The 26,649-nt window shown below is 42.1% G+C and overlaps 1 protein-coding gene across 10 annotated transcripts in view; it reads right to left on the bottom strand.

The window, feature by feature from the left end:
• HFM1 (helicase for meiosis 1) overlaps positions 1–26,649 on the bottom strand; it is a 266,554-nt gene that overhangs the window by 85,085 nt on the left and 154,820 nt on the right. For all 10 annotated transcript variants that reach the window (XM_068239814.1, XM_068239813.1, XM_068239819.1 and 7 more), the window contains 3 exons: positions 15,440–15,531; positions 15,237–15,343; positions 2,413–2,460 (listed from right to left, as the gene is read on the bottom strand). In XM_068239814.1, the coding sequence (XP_068095915.1) occupies positions 2,413–2,460; positions 15,237–15,343; positions 15,440–15,531 (247 nt within the window). The remainder of the gene's footprint in view (positions 1–2,412; positions 2,461–15,236; positions 15,344–15,439; positions 15,532–26,649) is intronic.

Below are 26,649 nucleotides of genomic sequence, written 5' to 3'. Positions count from 1 at the left end.
CCTCAAAGTGGCACCGTTAACTGATCTAACAAAAAAGGGGGCTGACCCAAGTCAGTGGTCCACACAGGCTCACCTCGCCTTCAAAACACTGAAAGAGGCTTTTTGCTCAGCACCCATCCTGGTGCATCCCGATGTTTCCCGGGCCTTTATTATCGAGGTTGACGCTTCCGAGTTTGGGGGGACTCCCGAAAGGTTGCACCAGTGCGCCTTCCTATCTAAGAAATTTTCCTCTGTGGAGCGGAATTATGACATCGGGAACAGGGAGTTGTTGGGGATAAAGTGGGCATTTGAGGAATGGAGACAATGGCTGGAGGGTGCTGCATATCCGGTCATGGTGTACACGGACCACAAGAATCTGGAGTACATCCGAGTCTGCTAAGAGGTTGAATCCCAGGCAGGCTCGATGGGCCCTGTTTTTCTCCAGATTCAAATTCACTATTACATATAAACCAGGGTCCAAAAACGTGAAGGCGGAAATGCCTTGTCACGTTACTTTAAGCCAGGCTCCCCTGAAATTCAGGCTCCCGAACCTATTGTAACTGTACAATGCATTGTTGCAGCTGTAACTACACCTGCCCCAGATAAAGATTTAATGGACGTTCTGTCTCCTTTTCAAGGTGATGCTCCTCTGGGAAAACCTGCCAACCGCATTTATGTCCCCCCCCCCCCATGGACGTTTAAAGTCTTGCAACAGTTCCATGATGACAAGTCAGCGGGTCACCCTGGAGAAACCAAGACCCTGGAACTTCTATCTCGCTGGGTGTGGTGACTTCATGGAATCCCTGAGAGAATCGTCTCTGATAGGGGAGTCCAGTTTGTCTCTCAGTTCTGGCGTTCGTTTTGTTCACGTTTGGGCATCATCTTGTCATTGTCTTCCGAGTTTCATCCAGAAACGAACGGCCAGACTGAGAGGACAAACCAGTCTTTAGAGCAGTATTTACGCTGTTATGTGTCTGGTAATCAGGAAGAATGGGCAACATATATACCGTTTGCAAAATTTGCATTTAACAATCAAGTGAGTCCTCGACTGGCATGTCTCCTTTTCAGGTGGTCACTGGAATTAATCCAAAATTTTTCCCTCTGTCTGGATCACCCTCTAAGCTACCAATGCTAGAGGACTGGATGACACACATGTCAGAACAGTGGAAAAAGGTTCAAGAGAACCTAAAAAATGCCATCAGGAAAGAGAAATGTTCCTTTGACAAACATCGGTCACCAGAACCGGAATTCTCTCCGGGAGATTTGGTCTGGGTGTCAACTAAGAACATCCCCTTGCGACAATTAACGCCAAAGTTAGGTCCTTGATATATTGGACCATTCCCCATTATTAAAAGATTGAACAAATTGACATACAAGGTCAAGTTACCTTATTCTCTGAAAGTTGGGGATTCACATTTCGCTACTAAAATCAGTGAAAAATTCCCAGGCCTCCACCTCCTCACCTCCCCCCGTGACGGTGCAAGGTGAAACAGAATATGAGGTGGAGAAAATTTTGGATTCAAGGAGAGTTAGGAACTCTTTACAGTACCTGATCGATTAGAAAGGGTATGGACCAGAGGAGAGGTGTTGGATTCCGGCGCGACAGGTACATGCACAGGATTTAAAACATTTCCTATCTCAATTGAAAAAAACATGTCAATCGATAGTGTCCCTTTAAACCGCATATAGTGTAAAAGAGGCCATAGGGAAACATGGACATTACTTTGAAAATCAGTTTTCTTTCAGTTATAACTGAGACCAACTGATTAAGGCCACATTCACACTTTGTGCACTTCTCTGCGCTTTTTTTCAGCACACCAATGTTACAGATACATGTTGCTGAAAAAAAGCACACAGAAGCGCATTGGTGTGAATGAGCCCTAAGTGTAAAAGGGCCTTAGGCTTGGTTCACATGGGGGTCTGTACAGCTATAATTAAGAGCCGCAGCACTAACTGCTTATGCACTGTCCATTCAAATGAATAGACAGCAGCGGTGCTGTTGTTTACCACTGTTTGCGCCAGTGCCACGTTTCGATTCCCGATTCTTCCTGTCATCTGAGGAAATTCTGTGATCCCAATGCTCACTGGGAAGTGCCACTGAAAGCTGCCAAATGCTTTTCTGCTTGCTAGCAGAAAAGCATTTGAGCAAGACGTCACTGGACACCCTTGTGAGCCGAGCCCTAGTTTACCCTTCTACCACATAGATTTGGTAAAACTGTACAATCAAGATTGCATTGTGGATGGGTACCCTAAAGGAACATTTTCTTGACAATTTGTTTACATATCTTGATCACCAATAACTAGGGAATAACAGTATAAATGTTTCACGGAACCAGCTTTCATCTCACATACACTAAGGAAGGCAATTGGCTTTACCTTACTCAGTACTTATTCATTTATTATTTTCTAAACACGGACACGTTTTTCATTTACCAGTTCACTTTCATCTCTCTAGTCTTTATTTTCCCTTCCAATGGAAATCTACATTAGAAAATAAAAATATTGGATGATGAATTGATCACTACATGTTTAAACACAACATAGCAGATTATATTTTGCAGCTTCAAAACTCTTTCTAAACTAGATATAACATGTTTTGTGTAAAACTGTTGGATTTGTTATAAAAGAGGAGTTCTAGATTAAGTCATAAAATCTCTGGTTTTCATTATTACTGTGACCAGGTGAAAAGAACTATGATAAAGGAACATATCAGGCAGCCATGATAAAAAAGAAAACAATAATGGTGTGAGTGACACAACCATATGGAGTGCATGTGTGGCTGTGCAAGACAGAACAAGTCAATTAAGTGAAATAATAGCCAATTTATAAGCATGAAAAATTAAAACCGAGTGACTCCAGGGCCCTTATTCAAATCACTCATTCTCCTAAAGGTGGCCATATATCAGGTGATTCGGCAGCGATCAACAATAATTTGATTATTATAAAGTGAATCGGATGAAAATCGGTGCTGCCAAGTGCATGCCCGATTGATGATGCAACCAATTTCAAGCTGGAATTGGTCACAAGTATTGGTTGGAAATGCTGCAAGATTAGTAGGGGCTACTTGCTCAATCGGTTGTGCTGCGTTAGCGGCCCAGGAGTGTTACCCTTGTCTAACCCCTGAATTTTTCAAAACTAAATAAATGTCAACTTTTTTTTTTTTTACTAAATTGATCAAAACCCTTATGGTCGTGTTTACTCAGAACAGGCAAGGTCTCAAAAAATAAAAAAAATAAAACTACGGTATATACTGTACTGTACCTGTATTTAGAATGCACACACAGTTATTAAAACAGTGAAGGTGCAGAAGTGCTCCTGTTTATTATCAAATGTTGGCCTTGCGTTACTCTGCATCTTTAAAGGACGCCCGAAGCGAAAATAAACTAATGAAATAAACGATTGTATCTATCTTCCTTCTCCTAAAAATTACTTTTTAAGATATTTCACAGTTTTATTTTATGTTTAAAGTGAATGGGAACCGCATTTAAAAAAAATGAGACAGATACTTACCCAAGGAGAGGGAAGGCTCTGGGTCCTATAGAGCCTTCCCGCTCCTCTCCTGGTCCCCTCGTTCCAGTGCTGGCTCGCCCGGTAGCAGTATTTGACTAAATCAGTCAAATACAGCTTTACCCGGCCGAAGGAGGCTTCAGAAGTCTTCAGGGAGCCTGAGTGCTCCTGAAGAAGGGCGGCCCTGTACTGCGCCTGCGCAAGCACGCTCTCTTGCACGCTCACGCCTGTGCAGTATGGAGCCGCACGTCTTCGGGAGGACATGGCCCCCCAACACTTCCAAATACCCTTTCGGAGGGGGATTGAAACGGAGGGGAGCCAGAACAGCATAGAGAGCACTGAGAGAGGACACGGAAGGCTCTATACAACCCAGAGCCTTCTCTCTCCTTAGGTAAGCATTTGCTTCATTTATTTTAAATGCGGGTTCCCATTCACTTTAAATCCACTTTTTACGTTTTAACTGTTTTATTGTTTTTGATCAATGACACATTCATTGAAGTATGCCAGAGCTAAAATGCATGAACTATTGACCCTTTTTATCTCTTTCCGGCCCTCAGATGCCATTTTCTGCTAGGAAGTAAAGAGTTTTATAGTTGGAATTTCTTATCAGTGAGGGTCACACTGTAGTCACTTCCTGTCTGAGTCAGGACTGAGTCAGCCACTTACATACCGGATATGTAACTTTTTCAGGCAGAGAAAGAAAAAAAGGAACACAGCATAGTTATTAGTGTGCTAGGCACTGTACATACACATGTCTATCTCATCGTGTCGCATGTCACCTCGGGTATCCTTTAAGTAGCATCAACTCCCAAGCACATTTTCCCTTCATTACAAAATCCACCTTTAATTGTGTGATGGGGCTGTTGTCCCTCCTTCCCATAACAACAGTACATGTCTGTACACTGCTTGTTCCCTACAGTGCTGCCACAGAGCTGAGCTCGATCCTGATGGACGACACTAATAGCACAAGTGTATGCACAATTACAGTAGGCTGCTATACCTGACAAACTGGCACACAATCAGCAGGAGAACAAAGTGATTATCTCATGTGCTCTGAAAGGGAAAGAATGGAGGTGTACGGACCTGCCTGAGGTAACATTTCCAATACAAAATTATAAATGCACAGGAAGACAAAAATGTATTTTTGTGTGCTATAGCAATGCATTTTGTAGTGCATTTCCAGATCCCATTCAACACTACACTGAATGAGGAGGTATCACAAATGCCCTAAAATGCAGAATGTGGGACATTCATGTACTGAATTAAAATAGAGAGGAGTATGACAACATGACCCTTCTATGAGAAAAAAACATTGTGAATCATAAAGTGGATACTTATTTGAAAACTTGAAAAAACGTGTTTAGTGGGAAACAGGACCTTAGTACTCTTATCCTTAAAAGTGGAAAATCAGTTCACTGTTGTTTTCTGGACTGTAGAGAACACTTTGCAATATTTTTTTGAGTACACACACAACACAAAAACAGCAATATTGTTTGCTGTTAATTAGGGATGGTCAATGAGGTGCAAATAATTCAGAGATGATGGAGAATTATACAAACGTCTATGCACATTTTGTATGCAAATTGAATAAAGCCAAGGTGGGATTCGGATGGTCTATTTTCAAGCATAAAACATTGCATATTCGTGCATCATGTCTGAATTATTCTCATCTCCTTGACTATCCCTGCTGTTGATTTTTGCAATGTAAAGAGTGTAAATGAATTGACCACTATTCTCAAGATCATTCAAATTTCAGTTTCAATTTTACATCTACATGAAAAAGACAACTGGGCCTCATGCAGATCCTCAGGACTGCCAATGATGTGAGAGGAAATTATACTGGAACTATGGAACACACTGACCTGCATTTTTACATGCACATGTTCATTGCTATTCCAAAGACATGGATATTAGAAACTATGGGGATTTAGTTAGCAGGACAGCCAAGTAAAGAAGATAAATACCAGGATGAGTATCAGCAGGTAGATTGTGTCCCCTGAGTCAATTCAAATTTTCTTGTATGACTTGAGGATACCTGTACGTTTAATATACGGTATGTATTACAATCCTAAATCGTATCCACAACCAAACAAATGGGATACCATATAACGTATCTCATTGTATCTCTCTCTTTTCAACATTCATTACATGTCGGCACATTTTAGTTTGTTTGATGTTATCGTATATTAAAGAAGCTATGGAAAAAAAGCAGCAAAAGCTTCTGGCCTTTCATAAAGGAAGTTTTATAATTGAGATTTATAACTTGAAGCTCACGCTCCACCTTACTAGATCAGGTCTTACTTCGTCTGTTGAAGTAAATGTTATAAATATACAAAATATTCATAAACCATTTGCTTAGTTTATGGTGATCACACATTGTTCAATATTTTTTACAGACAAGAGATTCACTATAAGCAATAAGTATAATGAAAATGTTTTTGAGAAAAAAAAAACCAAAGACCTTTCCAATCGATAGTCAATCATTTTATCAATTAAACATTGATCAGGAAAGGCCCTTCTTTTAGCAATCAGGAGGCCAGTGGTGCATATTTTGATGGCTGCATGGCTTTACACACATTGAGCAGTATACAGTTAGCACTGACAAGGTCAATATTGGATCAGATTATCAGATAACAAGTGGTGCATGATGGGAGACCAGAGAAACAATTCTTATGAATATTTCCATCATTTCTTTCCTTTGGTTGGTTTTAGGAATACTAGTTGTATGATATGCTTTTGGTGATTAGCAGGGATGAGCAAGCACAGATTCACTAGTGAAACAGTATCCACATGTGTACGTGGAGGGGGCGGCAGGCAGAGAGAGTTAGGTCTTCCCGACACTACCTCTTTTACAGTAGAAGTTGCGGCTGTGAAGGAAGATGTCAGGAGAATGGAGCGCAGCGTCCAGTGGCAATTTCCCAGATCTACTACAAAATACATAGCGTGTGGCCAGTTACTTGCCTGTCCCCCCCCCCCCCTTTCCAGTTCTGGTCCACATGGCTCAGGCATGTAAATTTCCCAAGCCATAAAAGTTAGATATTCACCTATGGAGAATATCATAGAGCTTTCCTGTTCCTTTCTGTGCCCTCAGTCCACCATTGTCCCCTGTTGAAATTCTGCGCCTTCAGGAGTCCTCGGAAGCACTCATGTCCCCAAGTGCTTCCAGAGATGGGCCACTCTGTACTGTGCATACACTTGCGCACGTCCTCGTAAGTACTCGGAGGGGCAATTACATTCAAAGACTTGTACATGTGCGGTACTGATCTGCTTGTCTTCAGAAGTACTCCGGGACGCAAGTTCTTCTGAAGCCTTCACAAGGACTCTCGAAGATGAATTTGACCAGTTTGTTGAATAACCTCAATGGATGGAGGGGAGAGGGGAAGACAGTGATGCACCAAGGGCACATAGAGAGAACATCAGGATCATCTTTAGGATCCAGAGCTGTTCTTCTCCATATGTAACTATCTACTATTTTTTTTTTCAGGTGGATTAAAGAGAAACCGTAACCAAGACTTGAACTTCATCCCAATCAGTAGCTGATACCCCCTTTTACATGAGAAATGTATTCCTTTTCTCAAACGGATAATCAGGGGGCTCTGTATGGCTGATATTGTGGCGAAACTCCTCCCACAGGAAACTGTGAGGACCATGGTCCTGGCAGTTTCCTGTCTGTGAACCTTATTGCATTGTGGGAAATACCAGTTTACAGCTGTTTCCAACTGCCAAAAAAGCAAGCAGCATGTAATGATCTGCTCTGCTGTCTGCACAGGCAGGCAGCTTTTTGACCATTTTTCAGGTCTGCATGCTGCAGGTCCCTGGAAAGGAGACCTGTTTTCACTCTGCAAGTTTCAGACTTTCTGTTCTGGTGAGGGATTTGCATTCACTCATCTGGTTATTGATAGCTCTGCCTCTTTTGAAGGCTTGCAGTATAAATGCCATTTCCTCCCAGAATTCCCTGCTGGTCATAAAGGTTTGATTCTGCTGGACTTACCTTGAGTTTCAGCCCCTCTGTTGATTGTTTGCTAATATTGTTTTAGAGTAGTTATCCTTGGGAGTGCACTAGCATTCCTTCTAGTGCAGTCAGATTGTTATTTATTTGTATGGCCTGGTTCTGTCTTGTCTTATCTGTTGCGATTGCACTTTCTCCAACAGCGGCTGATAGTGAATCGGTCTGTCTGTTTGGATCGCATTCGCTCTAGCGGTAGAGGCGGTGGATCCTTCTGTACTCTGTCTTGGAGTGTAAGCCAGAGCAGCGGTTGCTACTGGTTGCTCCATCTGTCTGTCTGTTTGGATCGCATTCGCATTAGCGGTAGAGGCAGTGGATCCTTCTGATCTATGTTCCTGGAGTGTGGGCCTGAGCTTTTGTCTGGTGTGAACACTTGTTGTTGTCTGGTGTTAGGCAACCGATTAGCAAAGCGTTCTTGCCATCTGTTTGTCTTTTTTTTCTGTGTTCAATAGTTAGTTAGTGTTGGTACACTTTGTTGCTGTTGTGCTTAACGTGCGGCGACCGTGGCTTGAACGCGCTTTGTCGCTATTGCGATTAACGTGTGGTGACCTCGTTTAGCTAGTCCTGTCAGTTCCTTCGTATTGGATTGCAGTTTGCTAATTGGTTCTGTCTTTATTCATTCTATGTTCTGTCTTTGCTCCGTCTTGTGTCTCTGCTAGCAATCGCTATTCTTGCGATTGCTTTCTTACTTTAGTCTTCACTGTTGTATGTCAACCGTCGCTGGGTGGCGACTAGATTGGTGGACATACATACATTCTGTCTCTGTGCTCACTCTCTCAAGAGAGAGAGGCTATCTTGCCCTGTATCGCTTCACTTCGTACAATTTCTATCTGGCATCTGTGGTTGTGCAGAGGGTTTATTCCTCTGCACTCCACAGCTCCATCTGCCGGTTGGAATTCCTCTCTACAGGTGCATTTGCACCAAAGCTGGGTTCCCTTATCTTTTTTTAACATAATCAAATTTTATTGAAGATGATAAAGAGTAGAGCGTTTACATTACATGTGAAATATTAAGGGTTTGCTTATAGAACATCAAAAGCTTGATACAGAATTATCTCACCAAAATGACATGTTATCACTTAAACATTTTCACAATTTATACTATTTGTAGGATCTTTTCCGTTATCATACAGTAGAGGTATATCTTAATTTATGGTAGAAAACATGTTTTGTTTTGACCAAGAAGATCCCTGAAAACTACAACGGCTTACCCATAGGCAGCGTAACTAACAACAGTTCTAATAACTTATGGTTAGCTCCTTATGGAAATCATCAAGGTAAGAGATACTTGTAATATTTCTTCTTCAATAAAATAAGATAACAAAACCCGAACAACATAGTTACTATACCTAAGTCGACATCATCTGTCATTTAGCTTATATCTAGAAATTGTTTAAAAGGAAATGGTAGAGTCAGGTCCTATCCGTCATTATGTCGCCATATTCTTGTGACTCTTTAAAGTCCAACCAAAGCGCCCAAGTCGCATAATGTTTGTCATATTTGTCTCTACTTGTCATTACTGTTTCCTCAATTTCTTGGGCCTCGTTCACCTTTTTGACCCATTCCTTGACAGAAGGGCTCGTTTCTGATTTCCATTTTAATGGGATGAAAGATTTAGCTGCGTTAAGGAGACGGGGTAGTAATGATCTTTTGTAGCCTCTATTCGAGTTTAGGTGCATAAGAGCATGCCAAGGATTCTCCTCTACCTTCTGGGTAGACACCCTCCTACTTATGTCTAAGATTGTCCTCCAATAGCTTCTTATCTTGGGACATGACCAAAGTAAGTGTAATAGCGTTCCCCTCTCTCCACATCCTCTCCAGCATTTATCGTCTGTAGATTTATATATAAGGGCTAATCTATCTGGGGTTTTATACCACCTAGACAGAATTTTGAAGTTATTTTCCTGGATTCTGGTGCTTATGGATGATACGTGTGCGTTGCTAACTATAGTGGTTTTTTGGTGGTCCTCCAATAACTCCCCTATTTCTCTCTCCCACGCTCTTAGATATAATAAGGGTGCTGAGTCCTCTTCCTCCCTTATCAGTTTATACAGGGCAGATACTGCATGTTCTATTTTAGATTTTTTAATAAAGAGCGCCACCCATTTCCCTGCTTGTAGGTTATCATTACATTTGAGATTATTTGATTGACACCAGGTGTTAATTTGCCTCAGCCTCCAGAAGTCCATGGGGTAGCTACCATGTATTGTCCTAAGCTCCTGTATTGTTAAAAGCTTGCTCCCTTGCCATAGTTGACCTAGTACCACTAAACTTTCCCTTTTCCATAGCCCAAAGAAGCCCTTTTCTAAGCCCGGTGGGAACAAGGGGTAACCTTCTAGCGGGGACATGAGGGATATTGGTGTAAACCATTTTGTTTTCTTATTTGTTATATCTATCATTTTCAATGAATGTGTAACCCATATAGGGCAAAGATCGAATAAGCCTCTTTTATTACTTGGTACCCATTGGGCTTTAGCTAAGTCTCTACCTGCTAAAGTTTTCTCTAGGAGTATCCAGCTTTTTGTTTTGAGTTCGTAAGTCCAGTCTAACAACCTGTTAAAAGCTATCGCTTTGTAATAGGTCTTTGGGTCTGGGAGACCAAGGCCTCCTGAGCTTTTGTTCCTAATTAGGATTGAGTATGCCAGTCTAGGTGGGCGTTTCCTCCAGACATACTGTATAAACAGAGTCTTTAATTTATTAAAAAAATATTTTGGTAACGGTATAGGAATAGTGTTCAGAAGAAAGAGAATCCTTGGCATCACATTCATTTTTAAAATGCTTACGCGCCCAAACCATGTGAATTGATCTCTATCCCATCTTTGTAAATCTTTCCCTAGAGTTTCCAGCATAGGTTGGAAGTTGAGGCTATACAGGTCTTTCAAATCTTTAGGTAACATAATTCCCAAGTATTTTAATGCTTGTTCTCTGTAAGGGAAAGGGAAATTATGTTGTATTTGTAGGAGTTTTTCCTTTGGAATATTGATTGATATGAACTCGGATTTGGAAGGGTTTATTTTAAAGTTCGATAGGGAGCCATAGATCTGAAATTCTCTAAGTAGATTTGGTAGGGAAATATGGGGTTCTGAGATATACAGAAGAACGTCATCTGCAAATGCCGATAATTTGTATTCCCTTTCACCAACCCATGCCCCTTTTATGTCTTGGTTGCTTCGTATACTCCGTAGCAGTGGTTCAAGTGTCAAAATAAACAAGAGGGGTGAAAGTGGGCAACCCTGCCTGGTGCCATTTCCAATTGTTAAGGAGTTGGAAAGAATACCATTCACCCTGACCCTGGGGGAGGAGTAGAGAGACATGATCCATTTTACCATATTGTTTTGGAGACCAATGTGGTGTATGACCCCTTTGAGTAGAGACCAGTTCACCCTATCAAATGCTTTTTCAGCATCTGTGGATAGTAGCATCAAGGGTGAACTGGTCTTATGGGCCCAGTGTATGAGATTTAGGGCCTTACTCGTGTTGTCTCTTGCCTCTCTACCCCTCACAAAGCCTGCTTGGTCAACATCTACTAGATTTGGGATATGATCTCTTAATCTGTTAGCAATAACTTTAGAGAAGATTTTTACGTCAAGGTTTATGAGAGATATAGGGCGGTAACTTTGGCACCAGGCAGGGTCTTTTCCTTCCTTCGGTAGGACTGAAATATGTGCCTCTAAGCTTTGAGTAGGAAAAGTTTCATCTTCCGCTAAGTTGTTTAGGAACTTTGTAAGGGGACCAAGCAAGAGATGTGAGAACATTTTGTAGTATTTTTTCGTTAGCCCATCTGGGCCAGGGCTTTTGCCATTTGGTAATGCGTTTAGGACCTCACCAACTTCTTCTGTAGTGATAGATTGGTCTAACATAGTACAGATTTCTTCTGATAAGTGGGGCATGTGTACTCTATTCAAGTATTGTTTTATTTTAGCTTGAAGAGAATCTGTGTCAGACTGAGATGGTTGATCTTTAATATTATATAACTTGGCATAGTACATTCGGAAGATTTCTGCTATCTTTTGGGATTGCATTTCTAATTGTCCATTTACATCTCTTACTTGATGCACAAAGGTTCTCTCCCTTTTTTTTGCTATTGCCCTCGCCAGTTGTTTCCCACTTTTATTCCCATATTCAAATGCCTTAGCGATCCAAAGTCTCTGTTGTCTTTTGACCTTATTTTCCATTGCTTTTAAGAGTTTTATTTTGGCCTCTGTTATTAATTTGGCTTTCTCTTCTGAGCTCTGTTTTTTGTGTTCTAGCTCCACTGTTTCTAAATTATCCAGTAGGCGTTGAATCCACGCCATTTCTTCCCTCTTTTTCCGAGATCCTATTGCTATCAGCTCCCCTCTGATGACTGATTTATGGCTTTCCCATATGATGCCGTCTTGCATTCCCTCTGTACAGTTTTCCTTAAAGAAATGTTTTAATGTATTAGTTATTTTTTGGGAAACTTCTTTGTCCTCAAGTAAAGCTTCATTTAGTCTCCAGTGCCACTGAGAGCTCGGGACATTTCCTAGATCTACTGATATCCACACTGCAGAGTGGTCGGATATGGTTATAGGCTCAATTTTTGCTGACTTAAGGGAGCTTAGATAATATTGATCAATATATATCCTGTCTATTCTGGTATAAAGTTTGTGAACTTGTGAATAATATGAATAATTTCTTTCCAGTGGGTGGAGATATCTCCAACTATCTATAAGATGAGCAGACCGGAGTAGTTGTGTATATCTAGTGATCAGTGACCTTTGTGTTGTCGTTTTTCCTGAGGAAGTGTCTATTGCTGGGTTGCTCACTAAGTTGTGGTCTCCCCCTATAACCAAGCAGCCCTTCCTGAAAGCGGACAGTTTGTTAATCACTTTTGAAAGGAAGGCTGCTTGCCTGACATTGGGGGCGTAAATATTAACAAAGGTGTATTTTTTCCCAGCATGTTCCCCTTTGAGCATCACGTATCTCCCCATGTCATCAATAAGGGTATCTATGATTTTAATGGGACTGTCTTTGCTTAGTGCAATGGCAACTCCTTTCGCTCTCCTGATTGGGGAGTGCCCTAGAAACCATCTATCAAATTGAGTCAGTGGGAGTCGTGGGGTGTAGTCTTTTTTAAAATAAGTTTCCTGTAGCATGACTACTTGGGGGCGTATACGTTTTAGTTCTAGCCATAATTTACTTCTCTTTGAAGGTGACCCTAAACCTCTGACGTTATAGGACAGTATTTTTAGTTTACCTTTTAACATTTAGAACAGATGAAAAGATGTCAAGTATTTGATATCGACTAATGTACATAACTAATAAAACATTGGAACAAATAACAACACTATGGCAACCGGTGAGCTTATAGCTCAAAATTTCCCTCTTGACTAGGGAAACCCTATTGGGGTTTTTGTGCCGCATGGCAGACAGCCGGCTCACAACCTTGGGAGCATTTTAACACACGCAATCGTAGTGTCCTAGGGAGAATCACAGTTAGTCATTGACATTAATAAAAACGATCAGAGTTACCCTCCTTATGAGGAGTGAGACTGTTTCTTTTCTGTATCACTAAAGCGTAGTCCCTGGGTCTAACAGAGGTGCCTGATTATAGGTAAGACAGGTCACGTCTCTGTCAGTTACCCCGGGTGTTTTCAGAGATGAGTGTGCACCTTAGCGCGGAGTTTGTGCTGGGGTGCCTTTTCTCTTCTGGGAAGATGGTGTCTGCCATTTCTCTCTTTGGGGTAGCGGAGGGAGCTTTGTGATATCACGCCAGTCCTCAAAGTCTGTTTCTGGCAGACCCAGTTTTTGAATAAATTCGTCTAAATCTTGTTTAGTGCGTAAAGTTGCCGATTTCTCTCCAACTCGCGCTATTAAAGCAAAGGGGTGACCCCACTTATACGAGCCTCCAGCCTTCTTGATCTCTTCCAGTAGTGGTTTAACAGTTTTTCTTTGGAGCAGTGTACGTTTCGAGAGGTCGGGGAAGAGAGTAATCTTTGCCCCGTCAAAGTCCAGCTCATCTCTGTCCCTCATTTTCTTGAATATGTTTTCAACATCCATGAAGCGCAGGAGCTTGCATATGATGTCTCTCGGCTTCTGAGGGTCTATGTTCTTAGGGAGAAGTGCTCTGTGTACTCTTTCTATTTCTATAGGAGTCTGTGCAGGTTGTTCTAGGATGATGTTAAATATGTCTGTCACTGTCGGTCGTAGTTCTTCTTGTCCTGATGCTTCTGGCAGGCCCCTGATTCTTATATTTTTCCTGCGAGCTCTGTTTTCATAATCGTCTAGTTGTGTTTTCAGTGTTTCTAGGTCTAGGTCTTGTGCCTTAGTACGATCGCGTATCGCCGCCATTGCTGTTAGGGAGGTGTCTTCCCTTTCCTCCATGGCGGCTACTCTCTGACCTATGCCGACCATGTCCTTATGCAGGTCATCAAACTCACGGCGGAAAGATTTCTCGAGCCGTGCTGCGAAAGAATCAAGGTCTTTCAGAGTGGGGAGGCCTAGGATGTATTCCCTTAGCTCTACATCCATATAGGGGCCTTTAGTGTGGTGCGGAGAAGCTGACTGGCGTATTGCTTGCTTGCTGCCATATGCACGTTCACCCACCTCTGAATGGAGATCTGAGCCTTCTCCTTCCGAGTCCGTTTGGTAAAGTTGCTTTTTACTGCTCTGGCCTCTTGTGCGTACTTGAGATAGCCGGGGTCCTTCTATCTCCGGGGAGTCTTCTTCCCGTCCTGAATGCTGAGCGTCTCTGCCCTGCGCCATCTTGGACAGCATGGCGCGTTCTGGCCTGCCGTCCTGGAAGTATCGGCGGATGTGGTGAGTGTCTGGGGCCGCTTTATCACCTCTCTTGCCTCCTCTTCCCTTCTTGGATGTCATGACCCTTTGTGGCAGGTTCTTAATCTCCCTTATTTTGCTTCTGAAGTTTTGCGGTAGCGTGTTTCACAGAGGAGCTCTCTCAGCTGCGTCCTCTCTCCACCATGGCAAGCCACGCCCCCCGGTTCCCTTATCTAAACGCTTGTGGAGGGTTTCCGCAGTGTCGGCGCACATGTTGCGCACTGACCACGGAGATAATTCCGCAAACGTTACACAGCAGCTACTTCCACTGACATCACCTGCCAGCAGTAAAAACGTCACCATGTGATAAATGTCAGAATGTAAATCAGGGAGAGGAAAGATTTTACAATGGGCAAACACTGACTAAATCATTTATACATAATTATTGTAAAAATGAAGCACTTTTTATTACATTATTTTCACTAGAGTTCCTCTTTAAGTTTTACTTTAAAGAGAATCTGTACGCTAAAATTCTTACAATAAAAAGCATACCATTCTATTCATTATGTTCTCCTGGGCCCCTCTGTGCTGTTTCTGCCACTCCCTACTGTGATCCTGGCTTGTAATTGCCAGTTTTAGGTAGTGTTTACAAGCAAAAGACATGGCTGCTAACAGCATGTGATAGTCTGAGAGGAGCTCAGTCTGTGACTCACACAGAGCCTGCAGGGGGCGTGGAGAGGGTGTGTATAGCTTCTATCCTATCACAAGCAGACCAGCACATTCCTTCCTGAATGCCTGAGCCTGACAAAGCAGTCAGAGGAAAGAAGATTAGATTATATAACAGAGATAAACCAGCCACTGTGCAACTAGGAAAGGCTGCAGTAAGACAGACCACATTAGAACAGGTATAGGAACTTATAGGATAAAAGAAATGAGGCTGAAAATGTTGTTACAGAGTGTCTTTAAATGCTTGGAATTGTGTCCAGAATGTAAATCTGAAACTTTACCTAATAGTTACTCTATTTTTGTCCTTGTTAAGTGTATTTAGTATTCTCTTCTCACTCATTCTCAGCTGGACATCAGAGAATTCTTTACAGGTAGATATTATTGTGATCTGGATGTGAGATATTGAAGACACAATAAAGAAAAACAATTTGTATTTGAATGCAAACAGATATCTTACAGTACAACAAAAAATCAACACGGTTACCAGTTCAGACAGGATCTCCTTCCCCTGAAGACTGAAGAACAGTTTGGCTGTTTCGAAGGCAATATAATGTGAGGCTATCAGTTTACCAGATTCTGAAAAGAAATGTAATGCTAGTTAACACAAACAATATTTTTCAACAGTACGAAGTTACTTCAAATATCACAAAACATTAAAGGTGCCCATACAACAGATGATTTATGGGCAGATCAACCAAGAGACAGATCTCTCTCTCTGATCGAATCTGATCAGACAGATCTGTTGCCTGCTCATACACTGTAGGCCGATTCCCGATCGATTTTGGCATGAAATATCTCGGTAATAGGCCTTGGATGCTGCATCCGCCGCCTCCGACACTGTCCTCCTAGTGTAAAATGTGCCCCGTACATGAAAACTTTACCTATCGATGTTCACCACTGGCTCCGTCCTCATAGACGCGCCCCACCTGTTTGCCAGCATAACATGGGTGCGTTTGTGACAGTGCACATGTGCCCGATATCGCACGCCTCAACTGCCGCATACTCAATTGAGCATGTCGGCCCTAATTCTTGCAGCAAGTCCGATTCATACATGTGACCAATTTCGGCCGCATCGTCGATCAGGCATGCTCTTGGCGGCACAGATTTTCATCCGATTCGATTATATGAATCAAATTGGATGGTCGATTGGCCGCCAAGTCACCAAATGTATGGTCACCTTACAGTTCTGTCTAAATCTAATTTCTGGATAGCACCAACTCTTTGAATTGCTTCATACCTGCGTAGCAACATCAATAGTGATATTTCTGCAAAGTGAGCTGAGTCTCCACCCCCTGCTGTGCAGGAGATTTGCCTTTGCTAAATGCATGAACAGCAGCATGTTTACAATATTATCTGAGTTATCTTGGTGACTGATATGACAGCTACACTGATCATAAACAGAAGGGTACTTTTTCCTCTCATGTTCACATTCTTCCGAATAGAATATGAGCTACATATACCACATGGCTTCTTCCACCACCAACTGAACAGTACTTAGGAGAATTGTCATTTTACATAAATTGTATTATTTTGGGACAAAGGTAAGTAGGATAACTAGAGGAGAAATAATGGAGTTGGGATACAGGTTTTATAACACACTAATTTCGCTTCAAGTCTTTCTACTGTGTATTATGTACTGCTGTGAAGGACTTTCAATTGGGTTCTGTTTTAACAGCTTAGCAATATATTACAGGATAAGTAACAGCATTTGTAGTATATTATTTCCACTCAGTTTAATTGTATTTAGTTTACTGTTGTAACACATTTTTTATAGGCATCAAAACCTCTATTTTTAGGCCAAACAGAAGGGCATCATGCTGTGCGTGACTTATAAATTGTGTTTCCCAAGTTATAAACTGATTGAACATCTCTATACTTTTGGTGTACGACAGAAAGTTGTTCTTCACAGCCATGTTCTAACCTGAACTAGAAACATGGATTTTAAAACATTTGATGATTTAAAACTCTGCTTGAGGCTGTTTGCTTATTATGAAGTATATATTGCTTACTACAAGTCTATGACCTTTTTTCTCATATTTGGCACTGCTCATGCTAGCAATGGTTCTAGGAAAATAATTTTTAAATCAGGAGGAATACTTTACACATTCAATGGTAAAACAATCTAAAATAGAAAAGGTACAATCTCCAGACTACTGGCCTGCAGAACAACATGTTGCTAATTTTATCGTTAAAGGTAAAACCTTTGCAGCAAAAGGTACAGAGAAGGGATAAATCCACATTTTCTGGTATTAGCTAAAAGTTGCTTATATTGAAGACATGGAGGAACTCTTCCGCAGCGCTTAAGTAACAATTTTTCCAGACAATAAGTAAGCCTTTTAATAGATACCACTTTTAAATATACATCCATTACATCAGATTTCAATAATATGTGACACTAATCTACGTCCTTAACCCATTCAGGTTCCATCGTTTTCACTTGAGAAATGTTCACCTCCCATTCATTAGCCTATAACTTTATCACTACTTATCACAATGAACTGATCTATATCTTGTTTTTTTCCGCCACCAATTAGGCTTTCTTTGGGGGGTACATTTTGCTAAGAGCCACTTTACTGTAAATGCATTTTAACAGGAAGAATAAGAAAAAAACGGAAAAAAATAATTATTTCTCAGTTTTCAGCCATTATAGTTTTAAAATAATACATGCCTCCATAATTAAAAGTCACGTATTGTATTTGCCCATATGTCCCGGTTATTACACCGTTAAAATTATGTCCCTATCACAATGTATGGCGACAATATTTTATTCGGAAATAAAGGTGCATTTTTTCAGTTTTGCATCTATCACTATTTACAAGTTTAAAATAAAAAAAATATAGAAATATTTCATCTTTACATTGATATATAAAAAGTTTAGACCCTTAGGTAAATATTTACATGTTTTTTTTTTTATTGTAATGTTGTTTTTTTTTATATTAAACATTTTATTTGGGTATTTTTGGGAGGGTGGGATGTAAAGTATAGTTTTGTAATGTAATTGTGTGTTATTTTTAATTTTTTTAAAATTTTAGTTGTAGTTTTACTTTTTGGCCACAAGATGGCGGCCATGAGTTTGTTTACATGACGTCACTCTAAGCGTAACACACGCTTAGAGTGACTCATCGGGAAGGGAACGGCCAGAAAAAGCACAGCTTCCGAGAGAAGCTGTCGCTTTTTCAGCGGGGGAGAGGAATCAGTGATCGGGCACCATAGCCCGATACATTGATTCCTTGGCTACCAAATCCGCGGCCGGGAGTGCGCGTGCACGCGCGCGATCGGCCGCTGGAGCGTGCGGTAGCGCGCATGGTTCCTGGACTTAGTTTCTACGTCCAGGAACCAAAATAGGTTAAACCAGCATTAAATAGTGTTGTTGTTTTTTTTTATTTCAATGAGTCATGTATTTAAAGCGGAATATAACCCTGCATTTCAACTTTGCTCTAAAACATTATTTACAGCATATTATATGCAACCAGCATTTTTTTTTTTTTACTAGACCAGCATTGGAAGGGTTATACACAGAGGTTTAAAGTTCCGTGGAGAGATATGCAGAAGTTCATTTAGATACATTTAACTAAATAGAATGTAACCAGTGATAAATGTTACACTCTTTGGCTGTCCTCCAGCTCCTTCTCAGTTAGAGAGATGAGTCACATTCAACACTTAGATACATTTATGTAAACAAAATGTATCTATGTCAGCTTTGGGTGCGTCTGCAGTTCTGTGCAGGAACTTGAAAGCTCTGTGTAACCCTTCCAATGCTGGTCTAGTAAAAAAAAAATGCTGGTTGCATATAATATGCTGTAAATAATGTTCTAGAGCAAAGTTGAAATGCAGGGTTATATTCCGCTTTAAGCTAAAGTCTCCTCTACACCATTCAATTCCAGGCACGATCGATCAAATTTGATTGGATCGATTTAATCCGACATGTCCGATCAGGATTCGATTAACCGTGTGATCAATTTTGGCTACTTTTCAATGCAAATTGATCACACAATCGATGGAATCCTGATCGGACATGTTGGACTTAATCGAATTCTATCCAATCGAATTCTATCAATCGTGCCTGGAATTGAATGGTGCAGAGGGGGCTTTAGTTTTTCCTAACTTGGAAGATATTTTTAGCTGCATACAGTCTATTTTTAGCTGCATACAGTCTAAGACGGAAAAGTAGGGATGATTAATGATAGTTCAATCAGACAGCAATTATGGCAGGATACAGCACCTTAGTGGACACCCAATTAATTATTACTAACATGAGATAGATCTGATGTGCAAGGTAGTGCACTGAGACTCAGCAACAGTTGTTATCGGATGAGTTGTTATCGGATGAACCATCTGAGCCTTCTGGTTCAGTTACTGCAGGCAGAAACTTTTCAAAGTGCTGAAAATGTTCACCTTTAAAGGTACAAAAAAATAGCATGGAGGTGCCCCAATGACACTAGATTAGCCACTGTCCTCCAGCCATATTAACTGGAACTGAACAGAGAGAGACTCAGCAAGCTAACGTATCTTTCATAGGTCTAGTTACAAATCCACTATGTCCATTAATAGTAGGGTGGTGCCTTAAAGGGTGGTGGCAAATCCTTCCCCTCCTCACAAACCATCATGCCCATTAGGATAAACCATGGCCCAGTGGGGTGCCTGGTAAAGGATTATGGTGCAAGTCAATTCCTCAAATATAAACGCAATAAGATAAGTAGTTCCACCCAGGATGAATACAGAGGTCTACTTAAAGGGACCCTGAAAAGAAAAAAAATACCCCAATTTGGGTACTTACCTCAGGAAAGGTAAAGCTTGGCTGTTCATAATTTCTTAAAGGATATCCATGGTGACAGGTATATATAATGCTTTATTTACCTAGGGCTTTTTCCAGCCCCAAGACATCTGTGTGGTCCCTCACTGCAGTTCCGCTGTGCTCCAGTGATCACCTATTCACTCCATAAGGGTGTGCCACTCGCGTTCATGCTCCTGTCACCAGGAGCATTCTGTGCAAGCTCAGTAGTACCGCGCATGTGCAGAATGCTCCCATAACTGCGGCAAGAGACCACACAGACTTGCAGTGGCTGTAACAAGCCCCAGGTAAGTAAAGCTTTATATGTGACAATTCACAACAGACTGTGTGCATCAAACACCAAGTGAAACCTGAATATCTGGCTTTGCAAACTTGGCCTAATTGGCTTAATCAAGAGGCATTGCTCATGCAAATTTGCATTTGCCTTCGCTTGCCAGAATATGCAGGGTCTTACAACTACACAAATTAACAACAAACACAATTGCTAACTTCCAGTCAGAGCAATATCCTGCCTCTATCTGGCAAGCAGACGCTAGTCAGCCAATCAGGTGCACTGTCATACACCCTTTGCCTGCTGTACCATACCTAGCAGGAATTACATAGATTAGCATTCAGGTGGGAGGCTTCGGTTGGACGCAATCGTGAATTGCGTCGTTTACAGGGACGCCCCGTGTAGGCACATCTCCCACACGGTCCCCTCCCTAACCACTCACCTGTCAACCGCATCCTAGAAGCTGCAAAAAATAAATTTAAAATCACAAACACTGGTCCACATGACAGCCCAGGGGCCCCAGGTCTCTCTCACTCACTGGGGCCCCCAAACCACCATGCGACACCTAGAGGGAAGTGCGGGCAAGCCCTGGACCTCTCACCTCCAGGGAACTCACCCCACCACCTCTAAACTGAATGCCAACTGCAACAAACACAATTGCTAACTTCCAGTCAGAGCAATATCCTGCCTCTATCTGGCCAGCAGACGCTAGTCAGCCAATCAGGTGCACTGTCATACACCCTTTGCCTGCTGTACCATACCTAGCAGGAATTACATAGATTAGCGAGTGAGAGAGACCTGGGGCCCCTGGGCTGTCATGTGGACCAGTGTTTGTGAACTACACAAATTACACAGCACAATTTTACCCCATTTAACACTTTAATGGGCGCCGCAGGTAGGCGCCCCACCGATTCCCCCATGAAACGGGGTGCCGCATTAATAGAGCTCCAAGCCCTCTCACTGCTCAGAGACCCTGTAGCTGCACCCCGCGGGGGGAGGCTGAGAAGTGTAGGCGACCCCTCCAAGCATGGCCAGTGCCAGGAAGAGCCATCCACACATGGCTCCTCCCAAAGGATAGGTACCTACCTTGTAACGCACTGCGTCCATGTGTACCATGTAGAATCAGCCAAATGAGCACGACTTGGGAGGCACTACTAAAGAGAGGCGTGAAGCATGGGCCACCCCGAGCTGGTTAAGGTTCAGGGGTGTCAACCACGCATCCGGGGGGGGGGGAGGATAGGTGCAGACGGCTCACCTAGAGAGGGCCATCCACCACCCACCTCCAGAAAGAAAAAAAATGTGACATTTCACAAAAGAGTGAGTGCATCAAACACCAAGTGAAACCTGAATATCTGGCTTTGCAAACTTGGCCTAATTGGCTTAATCAAGAGGCATTGCTCATGCAAATTTGCATTTGCTTTCGCTTGCCAGAATATGTAGGCACTTACAACTAAAATTTTGCCCTGCGGGGCACACACTCTTGCTGTGAAAAGCTGTATATGTACCTATCACCTTGGATATCCTATAAGACCTGCTTTAGACAGGTGTCATGATAGACCTTATTATTTATTGTATTTATAAAGCTCCAACATATTACGCAGCTCTGGACATTAGTTTAGGTTACAGACAATATTTAGGGGTGACATACAGCAATATGACAATACAGAAATACAAGAAAACCAGATCACGCAGCACAGTATGAGTACAAGGTAATGCTTAGTCAGTCATTGGATGGGAGCATGGAGATTAGGCAAGTTGAGTTCACTCAAATGCATAGCATGGGTTCACAGTAATGGAGGTGTATGATTAGGTAGGACACAAAAGGAGGAGCACCCTGCCCAAAGGCTTACAATCTGCAGTGTTCCCCAACCCTGTCCTCAAGGCCCACCAACAGTGCATGTTTTGTGGAAATCCACAGAGGTAGTTAATCAGCTCTGCTGAGACACTAATTACCTCACCTGTGCATGTTTGTGGTTTTCTGCAAAACATGTACTGTTGGTGGGCCTTGAGGGCAGGGTTGGGGAACTCTGATCTAGAGGACAAAAGGAGGACCTTGAAGAGACCCTGATGAGAGAGGTCTATGGAGGCTGCCATATTTATTTATTTTAAACAATACCAGTTGCTTAAAATACACAAAAACTTGCGCTGATGGAAAAATATGTAACAGTATGGTGCGCTGGCCACAACCACCAGTATAAGTGAAACAATGTAAATGAAACCAAATAGCCGCGCTCACAGTTCACAGACTGAGGAAAGTAAAAATTATATGATAATATCACCGTCCACAAAAAGTCCTTTTATTCCACTCAAGAATCAGGAAATCGGGAGATGGGACACTCCAGGAGCTGTATACAATCCTCCAGTCCGAACCCTCATAGCATGTATAAAAAAGAAAAGAACATTGAAGGGATCATATCGCGATCAGCCTAACAACACATCCCTCCACCTTCCTAGTGCCAGAATCCACCTTCACCGTGTTTCTCTCCGTGCCAGGACACACTCCCCCTATGTGCCCGCACTCACCTAACTGGCCTCCAATTTCTCCGGAGGTAGGATTCAATCGCTTATGGGGGGTGCATAAGTTCGCGTTGATCCTTTAGTCACTAAAACTAAAACAGCCTCATATAGCGTAAAACCATTTAATAACAATTAAAAGATATTGGAAATACACTCACAAACGTCAGAGGTTTAAGCGCATTGTACATATGTGCCAGCGAGTCCCGGGCGCCGCCTACACACACGCTGCCTTAGGTCCCTCCGCGTTCTCCGAGCTGCATCCACTGCCGGTCACGTGGGACGTGGCTCCGCCCAACGCGTTTCGTCAATAATGACTCATCAGGGGCTAACGTATCCTCAATATGCCGGCCATTAAATTCAGTACCTGAACCCACCCACACTCCACCCACCAATCTACCCATTGGATAAAATCTAGGATCTTCAGCTTGCATGTGTGTCCACAGCGCTCACGGAATCCGTATTACAATACAATGTTCACACACCTCCGCCTCACTCCGGAAATCCGTAAAACTACACAATACAATCCCTACACAATTCCGTCTTGCTGAGAAAACCGAACAGCAGTACATATCTCATCCACCATAATACAATACAATACAATGCCTGTGTATCTAGTCCCCAACCCACTCATTACGGACAATACGCCCGCTCCATACAGACCCTCACAGAGCCACAATTCAATCCATAAATATACAATATAAAAATTTTGAAAAAGATCAAAATTAGCACAATGACTCGTACCTTATTCCATTGAGGCGAGACTTCACTCTACCCCATCCACCCAATGAAAATTACATCACCCCCTCAAACTACAAAAGAAAATGATAATACACCCCTGGGCAATTCATATCAGTAGGAAGTCCCGCCTCATTAAGGAACAAGGTCAATTATCCCTATATCAACCCCCTTATGAATTGGAGATGAAGCAGTTAACATCTAATTCCACATTTAATCCACTAGGGGTCAGTGTATCCAAATTAAAAATCCACATTGTTTCTTTTTTAGAAATCTCTCTAGTCCTATTGCAGCCTCTCCAATTTGGTGTAAGTTTATTTACTGCACAAAAATGCATGTGGGCAGGGTCACGATTATGTTTCAACCTAAAATGAGATGATAAGCTGTGCGATTCAAAACCATTTTTTATATTGTTTAAATGTTCCCCTATTCTTTCCTTCAGTGATCTGGTGGTGCGGACCACGTATTGCAGTCCACAATCACACCAGATAACGTACACCACAAACGTAGTGGCGCACGTTATAAAATCTTTAATTTTGAACCTATTACCATTCAAGAAAAAATTAATTTCATTAAGTCTGTGTCCATTTGCCACTTGGCAACACCTGCACCCCCTACATGGGAGGAAACCAGGTGTCTGCCAACCTGAAAGAGGTCTTGACTCCGGGGGTGCAACGCAACTTGGGGAAATTTGATTTTTCAAATTTGGGGCACGTCTATAAATAAAATTAGGCTTAGAGGGTAGCACCTTCCCAAGAACATGGTCACTCTGTAGTATGTTCCAATGTTTCCCAAAAATATGCTCAATTTGCCTGTATTGGATCGAGAAATCACTCAAAAAAGAGAACTCTTTAGACTCACCTTCATTCCTCCTTCTTGTGGTCCGAATCAGTTCACCTCTTTCCATATTCCCCACCTCCCCCTGTACTTCATCCAGCCAGGCCCTTTCATAACCTTTTTCCAAAAACCTAGTTTTCAAGATTTCTGACTGTAAGAAATAGTCTTCCAATCGTGAACAGTTCCTCCTTACCCTTACAAATTGACCCTTTGGAACCCCTTTTAACCAGTTCGGGTGATGACAACTGGAGGTGTCTATGTATCCATTTCGGTCCGTAGTCTTAAAGAAACACTTAGTAATAAACCCCTGCCCTTCACGTGTGATAGTTAGATCCAAAAAATGAATACTCACCTTATTAATTTCCACTGTCAATTTGATATTCTCCCTCAAATTATTAAGTTCTGCAATGAAATGTTTGAATTCCTCCTCATCTCCTTTCCAGAAGATCAGGAGGCCATCTATATACCTCCGCCAAAAAACTACTTTAGTACCCCCCATCCTTAAAGCTTCCTCCTCCCACAAGGACATGTAAATATTTGCTAGACTGGGGGCAAACGAAGCCCCCATCGCACATCCATATATCTGCCTGAAAAACTGACCCTTGTGCCAAAAATAGTTCTTATTGAGGCAAAAATCCAAAAGCGATAAAATAAACTCCATCCGTATACCCGACATATCAGTATCTCGTCGTAAAACAGTCCTAACCGCCTCAATCCCTTCCTCATGGGGGATATTTGTGTACAATGAACTTACGTCAGCAGTTGCCATCAAAATATCCCCCTCAATGGTCAGTCCCTCAAGCAGCTGGATAGTATGTTTAGTATCCAACAGAATACAAGGCAGATTAGGGATCAAAGGTTGCAAATAACTATCTATGAATTGTCCTAGACGGTGGTTAACAGATCCCACTCCACTTAGGATCGGGCGTCCTGGGGGGTTTATTGGATCCTTATGTACTTTCGGAAGTTGGTACATCACTGGAATTCTTGGTGCTGATGGAACGAGGAAATCACTTTCCCTCTTATCCACCAGACCCTGTAAGAGCCCTTCATCCAACAAGAGGGTTAGATCCCTTTTATATTTTAATGTTGGATCACCTGGCAATCTTTCATATGTTTCTGTATCAAAAATCAACCTGTTCAGTTCTTCAAAATACTGGTCTTTTTTCAACACTACCACCCCCCCACCCTTATCAGCTGAACGAATCACCAATTCTTTTTCTTTTAGTAAACTTTCAACAATTTTCCCATCATGGTTACTCCGTTTTATTTCCATTTTCCTCAAATCGTGGACCACCCTCTCCTTAAAATTCTCAACTGCATTCTGATTGGAGGCGTCCTGTGGATTAAATGTGGAAGCATTCCTAAATAACATTTTAGGTCGGGTTCCCACACAGTTGGTTCTAGTGGTTGGGCCCTCCTTTTGGATAAAATATTTCTTTAGATTTAATTTCCTTGTGTACTTCTGTACATCAATAAAAGCATTAAATTTATTCAGACACTTTTTAGGAGCATATTTTAAACCCTGATCAAGCAATTTTATCTCATTTCTATTCAGCTCAACACCACTCAAATTGAAGATACCTGCCCCTATCACTGCCTTCTTCTTTTGTTCCCGCCTCCCGGCTCTCCTACCCCTTCTGCGCCTCTTTTTCTTGGGGTGTATTGTTGCGCCCCCTGGTATTCTTCCTCCTCCCATCCTTCTCTCCAATACCGGGGGCGAGGGGCTAAAAAATGCGGCTGACCCAGATTTCTCTCTTCTCCCAGTGGTTGGAAGCGATTATATGTCTGCACTGGATAATTTGGTCTGTTATTAAACTGTTGTTGTCCCCCTCTCTTATTCCAAGGGTTCCCATATCTTTGGTCATTATGCGGGTGCCCTCCTCCCCTTCTCACTATCCCTGCACCCGGCAATTTATTTATTGCACCATTTCTTGGATCCTCGGGTCTAACCTGTCCCTCACCTCCCTGGGCTCCTCCTGCCACCAGTGGTTGGGGATTCTCCCGGGATGGGGGTTGTTCACCTATACTTACCTGTTGTGCAGTATTCGCTACCGCTTTGTCTGCTAGCCGTTTCTGGACAATGGGTTGCCATTTATAAGGCACTTTTTTCTTATGTGCCTCATTATCTCGAGCAAACTTTTTTTGCTTAACTACAATGATGTTTTTTTCTCCCTGAGTTAGATTTTCCTGAATTTTCTTAGTCCTAGCAATATACTGGTCTGTATTCTTATATGGTTCAATTTTTTCCCTTATGGCCTCTATCTCTGTCTCCAACCTCTGGAGCCGACCCGTCTTTCTCTTAATTAGGAACTCCATAAATTTTAGACCACTTCCATTAAAGAACTCCTCCCATTCTTTAGTATTTTCCTCAGTGTCCTCCCCATCGTCAGGTGTAACATCCCACCTTAATTTCTTTGGGATTATACCTTCTTTATGATACTTTTTCAATGTAGCAATATCCCACCATGTCTGCTGTTCCTTTGTCATGGTTCCTTGTAAGGCCCTAAAATCCCCTTCCAAATCTACAACCCCAATAGCT

This window comes from Hyperolius riggenbachi, chromosome 6 (genome assembly GCF_040937935.1).
Source record: "Hyperolius riggenbachi isolate aHypRig1 chromosome 6, aHypRig1.pri, whole genome shotgun sequence".
Lineage (NCBI taxonomy): Eukaryota > Metazoa > Chordata > Amphibia > Anura > Hyperoliidae > Hyperolius > Hyperolius riggenbachi.
Note: the sequence above shows the minus strand (reverse complement) of the source record. Positions and strands in the feature narration are given on the sequence as shown.